At 35.0% G+C, this 6,887-nt stretch overlaps 1 protein-coding gene across 6 annotated transcripts in view; it reads right to left on the bottom strand.

Moving 5' to 3' along the window:
• Window positions 1-242: 242 nt before the first annotated feature.
• The window catches only part of LRRC49 (leucine rich repeat containing 49), a 112,568-nt gene continuing 105,923 nt past the window's right edge, over window positions 243-6,887 (bottom strand). For 5 of the 6 annotated variants that reach the window (XM_054688535.1, XM_037502842.2, XM_037502843.2 and 2 more), the window contains 2 exons: window positions 2,514-2,667; window positions 243-464 (listed from right to left, as the gene is read on the bottom strand). In XM_054688535.1, the coding sequence (XP_054544510.1) occupies window positions 261-464; window positions 2,514-2,667 (358 nt within the window). In that variant the 3' untranslated portion in view covers window positions 243-260. Of the gene's footprint in view, window positions 465-2,513; window positions 2,668-3,050; window positions 3,104-6,887 lie in introns of those variants that run through there. The other variant, XM_054688538.1, reaches the window with a different exon arrangement.

Below are 6,887 nucleotides of genomic sequence, written 5' to 3'. Positions count from 1 at the left end.
GCATTTCAAGGCCCAAGCCAGCTCTAAAAATTACTTAGATTCCAAAGGTTGCTTGGACATATGTAGGAAATGAACTCTCCCGTCCTCTCACTTTCCTCTTTTCCTCCCACCCCTTCAGCTATGAACAGTAAGCAGTGCTGCTTGGATGCCAGTCTTTGTAGCGTGTGTACGGTGTTACAGTTGTGTTAACATGCTTCCCCCACCTAGTTTCCACCTTCAAAAATAAAACTTCTTAAATCAACTGTAATTAAAAGACATTTCTACTTTTGCTCAGCTATCTGCTGTAGGCAAAGTTTCATATAAGAATTTTTATTGCGGATTTCCATGACGGCATCCCTAACGAGTTCAATGAACATCTGTGGCCAAAGCTTCTGCAGAGCCTCATTTTTCATGTTGATTTCTGTGGCTTCCTTCACAAGGTCCTCTATATACATCTTGCAGAATTTCTTTTTTTCCTTTATTTCCTATTAAAAAGAGAGAAAAAACTCGCATTAAATCACTACTAATCTAAAGCCAAAGTAACAATGAGTTAAACTTGAGAAACCTGAAATAATCTATACTGACTCCCATCCCTCAGAACAGGAATACTTTCCTCGAGGCTGTTGACAGAGAGCGCCGCTTGAGAAAAGAGCAACAGGACGCCCTGTCCACTCCAACTGTTCCCACTGGGCTTCAGACTGGAGTAACTGGGTCATAGCTACTTCTTCTCCCTTCCTTCTTTTTCAGTTCAGGCAATTTAGCTCAAACAAGTCATCAGAATCACAAAATCATGGCTTCTAGTGGTAAATGTATTTGAATACTGATACCAACAATCTCAATTGATAGGAGGTCCATTAATATTCAGCACATACTTTAAATATCCATTCTCTGAATTCACTCTATATTTTAGGAAACCACAGTCAGCACATTACACTGACTGATGTGGCTTAGGAATGTGGACAAAGGTGGGGGAAGGTGTGCAAGGAGAAAGAAGAAGCTCATAAAAGCCTAAGAATCAGAACTTGGCATTGGAAAGAAACAATACCCCACTCTATTGGAAACATCAGGAATCCCATATTGGTCAAAGGATTAAATCCAATGACTTTCCCATACCTCTTTTACTACTTTTCCAGTCTCATTTTTTAATACCATTTACCTTCATCTCTGTGTTTCAACAACAATGAAATGGGCAGTTTCTGGACATTTCCTTATCTATCAAGTGCTTCCATAGTCTTTTATTCATACTATGCTATTTGCCAGAATGCCCTTTTCTCTTTGGCATATAGTTACATTTTATTCTTTAAGACATATCAGGATTTTGATTTTTACTTTATTATAATTAGTCTTTTTCCTGGTCCCTTATTTAGGTTTTCTAAATTCCTGCTGTGAGACCATCTGATATTTTTCTTTTTCTTTCTGGCTTATTTCGCTGAGCATGATCCCTTCCAGCTCCATCCAAGTTGCTGCAAATTGCATGAGCTTATCTCTTTTGATTGCTGAGTAATATTCCATTATGTATATGCACCACATCTTCTTGATCCAGTCACAGGCAACTATAAACCAGAGACACACTACAGGGGGAGGTGGGGGGGGATCAAAACAAGGAGGGGGTGAGAATTGTATGGGGACTATAATCAAGATGAAAATGCATACATTGTGCAAAAATGAATGATGTAAAAAATATATAAAATTAAAAAATAATAATTAAAAAAGACATATCAGGAAACTTGTCTAGAAAGTCTCCTTTGACATCCATAAGCTAGTCTTCCTCTATTCTCTTGATACAATAATGTATTATTATCCCTATACATGTCTATCACCTCCATTAGAATAGGAGATTCATGAAGAGCAGGACAGTGACTTCTTGACGCCCAAGTGTTGTGTGTGATAGGTGCTCAGTACATGATCTGTGGATGAAAGTATGAATACAGAGAAGGTTTCAAGGTATTAACTTCAATTATTTGAAGTTTTCATAAGAAAGAGATTTATTCTCTCTTCTACACAAGGCAATGTTTACTAGGATCATGAAATAAAAGCTATAGGAAACAGATTTCAGCTTAATATGGATAAGTTGAAATTGTTCGGTGATATACCGAATCACTTGAAGTACTTTCTTGCAATGGAAGAATTTCAAGCAGAATCTGAACATCTTTTCAGATGTTATACACACACACACACATATATACATACACACACACACACACACACATATCGTGGGTTAGTTACACCGTCACAGCATGCCTACAGTCCTTTTTTTAAACCAGAGTAATCAGAACCCTTGGTCTTACAATGCTCTAGATTTTTTGTACAAATTTCTTTTGAATATTTTTTTCTGCTAAAATAAGGTTATTAGAATTTTGCGGTCTACTACTTCCTAATGCCTTGCTACCTACTATCCCCAAGCTTATATATAAGGTTGCTAACATTCCAAAACAAAAAAGGCTATCTTAACTGGCTAAGAAAGGACTGTATAACTGCAGAGTTCCCAAGCATATTTCCAGGCACTAGATTCCAAAGATTAATGGTAGTTTTACCTCTAGCTTTTCATTATAAAAGTCTCTTGTGGTATAATTTAGTGTAGCACGGTTTGTGTTTTCTCCTACAAGTCTTTTGCTATCATTGTTTTCTTCATTGACAATGCCAGGTTTTTTGCCTTTGGTTTCAAGCAGATATCGGAACTGCTTCTTCCTACAGAAAGACAGTGAAGAGATTCAGAAATTGAGTTACTTATCAGACTTATTAAAATAGGTTTAGTTTTTGTTGATTTTACAGGGGAGCATATGTTCTTTTGATTTTTTGTTTCATGAGTCTGAGTTTGTTATTTATTTGAGTTCAGTTAGGTACCCCAATTTTTCTACTGGTTAAGCTACTCAACCCGAATTCTATTGGTTCATAGCTATTAATCAACATAAACATGTCTCAAACATTTCTAAAGTAAAAAAAAAAAAAACCTCTACCTTAAAACTCAATACAAAAATTTAAACAATCACAGAGCACAAAACAACCCAATTAAAGATATAGAAGAGACCAAAATTTTAAAATCTTTATATTCTATAAAATAATTACCTCTTATAAATCAAATAGTTCATAATTCCATTATGCAGTTCAGTAGTATTACTCATCGCTAGAAAATGGAATGGGATACTGATTTAAGTTTATGCAAAAACAAAACAAAAACCCCCAAACTTACAACTATTACCATATCAGGGCAAAATCCTAGTAGGAAGTAATTAAGGAAACAGGAAGCCTCATCTGATTATGAAGACCATAAACAGTTCCTTTTTACAATATTACCTGAAGCCCAATAAGCACAGAATTCTAGAGGACTACACCTCATTCTCCATCAAGTCACTTTCTGGTTTCTACCACTAAGGGATCTCTAAATGAACTTACTTAGTGTGAACAGAAGTTTGACGGCAGAAGAGGAATGTATCTTTTAAATTTTCTCTATTTTTTTAAGCTTCCTGATGGTTCTTACTAAAAGGCATTTTGCAATCATAATAACCCTAAGGACTGGCACAGCTGTGATACTGATTTAAAAAAGGGAAATGTGTATGGGAAGTATGTGTCATTTCCTGGGTCCAGGTAAATGTCTCCAGGCATGTCTACCATTGGTACTATCAACAATTGGCAAAGACAGACACAAAACAGCACTTTTTTTCCCTTCTTCTTGTCTGCCTGACAGTCTGTAAACATTATCCATGGGGATTTTTTGAGAAAGGATGAAAGTAACTTACTCCACAGGAGATACATTTATTTTTCCCATTTAACTATAGATAGTAACATTTAAGCTTCAATATTATTTTAAACCACCCATGTATTACCAATTCAGGTTGCAAACTATAGAGCACTGGTTTTTCATCACAATTTTTTTATACACAACTTTCCCCCCTTTTCTGATCATATCAAGGCAACCTTTCTTGCAAAATTCTGAGAGTAGGGAAAAAGGATATATTTATATATGATCACCCTAACTGTAGCATATCCATTGGGGTTCTAGCTTATATATGGGAAGATCTCAAATTTATTCACCACTTTAGAGAGCATCCTAAGCGCTCTTGATCACCCTAACTGTAGCATATGATCACCCTAACTGTAGCATATCCATTGGGGTTCTAGCTTAATATGGGAAGATCTCAATTTTATTCACCACTTTAGAGAGCGTCCTAAGCTTCCTTCTTTGCAGCTAGCAAAACCACAACATAAGTTTCCCTGAAATGCCTCAAGGTCAAACACAGGCTCTGTGCTCACCTTACTTCCTCATTGTTCTCATTTTCCCATAGAGCCTGGCCTAATAATTATATTTTGTCAATTCTACAATTTTTTAATGGAATTTTTATTTTTTTCATTCTTTTAGGTGTTTTTGCTGCAAGGGATCGGTCAAAACTACCTAACTCACCAGTTTGAAATGCCTCAAACTGCATAAACACACAGCATAAAACTTGAGAACCACTCTTCAACTACTCCACCAGCTTTCCCACTCCTAACATCCATGCCCTTCGAGGTGTGTACATTCTTTCAGCTCCATTTGAATGCCTCTGTGTTTAGATAGATACTTATTTTTCATAACAACATTGGGTCACAGTATATTGTTTGGTGCTTTACTTCATTTCATTATCTGTTACTGGATCATTTTATGTTAGAACAGGAACTCCACCACAATCATTTTTTTCCCTTTTTTTTAAAAAAAATTTTATTACTGTAATGTAGATGGTATCAAAGAAATACTAGGTCCATATTTGAGAAGTATCATGATTTATTTAGCTCTCTCTATTATTAAGCAGTTAGTTACTTTGCAAAACTGGGCTACTACAAACAATAAAGCAATGTCAAATTTAAAAATTTTCTGTGCACATATGTGTCAGTATTGGATATGTTTCCAGTATTTTGTTGTTGTTGTTCCCAGTATTTTTTAACCACAACTTTCAGATAAAAAAATACGATAAATATTGCCAAATTATCTCTTTCCCAAAGTCTGCATCAAGATATATTTCTATCAACAGTGTAGAGTGTATACTGCCCTGAGTACTACTGGAACCTTGCGAGTATTGGTTTTTAAAGTTTCAAGTCAATCTTATTGGCGAAAATGACATCTCATTATTTTAATCTATTTTGTATTGCTTCTCCAGTTTTTACATTTTTCCAATTATAACTGGATACATTTTGGGCTTACTATTTTCCAAGTTTAATTTTATTTCATCTGCTAATCAAATAGATTAATATCTGTCACAATGAAAATAAATTGGCCATAATATATTTGTACTTGTTGATAAACTTAGAATATATGAATTTTGTTTACAATAAATTTCATAATTATTGCATTTTTTGGTTGGCTGCAGTTTTGGGGGTCATCAATTCTATTACCACTGATATTAACATTCCCATATTTGTTTGTGGTTTTTGGTATTTTCCTGTTACATATTTTTCTTTGTTTTCAACCTTTATAGATTGCATTCACTAGAGGTGTCTCTCAAAAACATTAATCCAATCTCAGAGCTACTACTAATATATCAATAGGAGAATTTAATTTGTTAAGATTTACAGTGATAACTACCATGTTCATTTTTCATTTAACTTCCATTTTTAGCCTTTTGTTGATCAGTATTTTTTCCTTTTAGTAGTTTAGAAAGTATACATCTAATTTTTTTCCTAAATTTTTTAAATCTTTAAATCTTTAAAATTTAATACAGATATAAAACATGTATTTCTGGTATTACGTAGTATCTATTCTCTTTTCCAAACAGGGAAATAAACTAAGACAACTCTGTCTTTCTCTTATGACTTTCTGGGATTTTTATTTTCAAGTTATTGTTTTTTACATTATAATTAGTCTTTTTTGAAACAAAGAATTATGACTAATTTCACACCATTTCTTAAATACAATGCTTCCTATTTCTTGCATTCACAGTTTGCTTAATAGCATTACTTCTCTAAGTGTTTGTTGTTTTCTTTTTCAGAGTCATTCTATAGGATTTTCAGTCTACCCATCAGTTACTCTTGGGTAAGATCTACAATCTGAACTGAACTAAATGGGGAATGAGGAGTATCACACCAGATACCCAATCAGGTGGTATAATTATAGCTGTGCAACATGGCTCTGGAGCCATGATCTGGGGAGGGCAGTGGGGAACTTCCTAATGCCTAAAGCAGTTGAAGTTGTATGATCCTGGACCTTGCAGTGGGAACATGCAGATCCTAGCTGTAGCAAAGGCAGCAGTTTCCCTGGTGCTATCACTCTGGGAGTCATCTCTGGAGCCCCAGTCTAGGGATTGCTTCCCCACTCCTTGCAATGATTCTGTAGATAACTAATTCCCTCTCTGTCAAATGTGCTTTGCTTACTCTAGTCAAAGTGAACTGTATCTATAAATGAACCATGACTGATATCCATCCATGGCTTTCCTCCTTCCATCCTTGCCACATCCTGTATCAGTCAGCTTTTCTAAGTATTTTTTAAATTATCCTCTTATCCATTTTCATTCTTTTAGTTCAGGCCCTCAGAATCTCTCTCCTCATAATCTATAGATTAGCCCTTGGTTGGTCTCTATTTCTTCTATGTCTGACTGCTCAGATGGCAGCCTTTCTACAACATATCAATATTTAATCACATTATTGTTATGTTTAATTACAAAGCACAAGTTTTCATTTTGTTTTGTACATATTGCAAGGCTTCAAAATCAGTCCATAATCTTCCTAGCTTCCTTTCTTATCACTATTCACAATAGTGAATTGCAGTGACTTATTTATAATTCCTTGTGTCTCTACAGACCTCTTTCCCCCATATCCTCAACCTGAAAAATTCCTATTCATTCCTGAAGAACAATATACATTTTTACCTCCCTTGAGAAGCCTTCCCTGTTATACTCCAAAATAGTTTCTCTTATTCTCCTATAGCTCTCTCTCATAGAATC

Source organism: Talpa occidentalis, unplaced genomic scaffold (assembly GCF_014898055.3).
Source record: "Talpa occidentalis isolate TD23 unplaced genomic scaffold, MPIMG_talOcc4v2.1 talOcc4.11, whole genome shotgun sequence".
In the NCBI taxonomy this organism is placed as follows: Eukaryota; Metazoa; Chordata; class Mammalia; order Eulipotyphla; family Talpidae; genus Talpa; species Talpa occidentalis.
The sequence above is the reverse complement of the archived record's forward strand: the minus strand, read 5'-3'. Positions and strand labels throughout refer to the sequence as shown.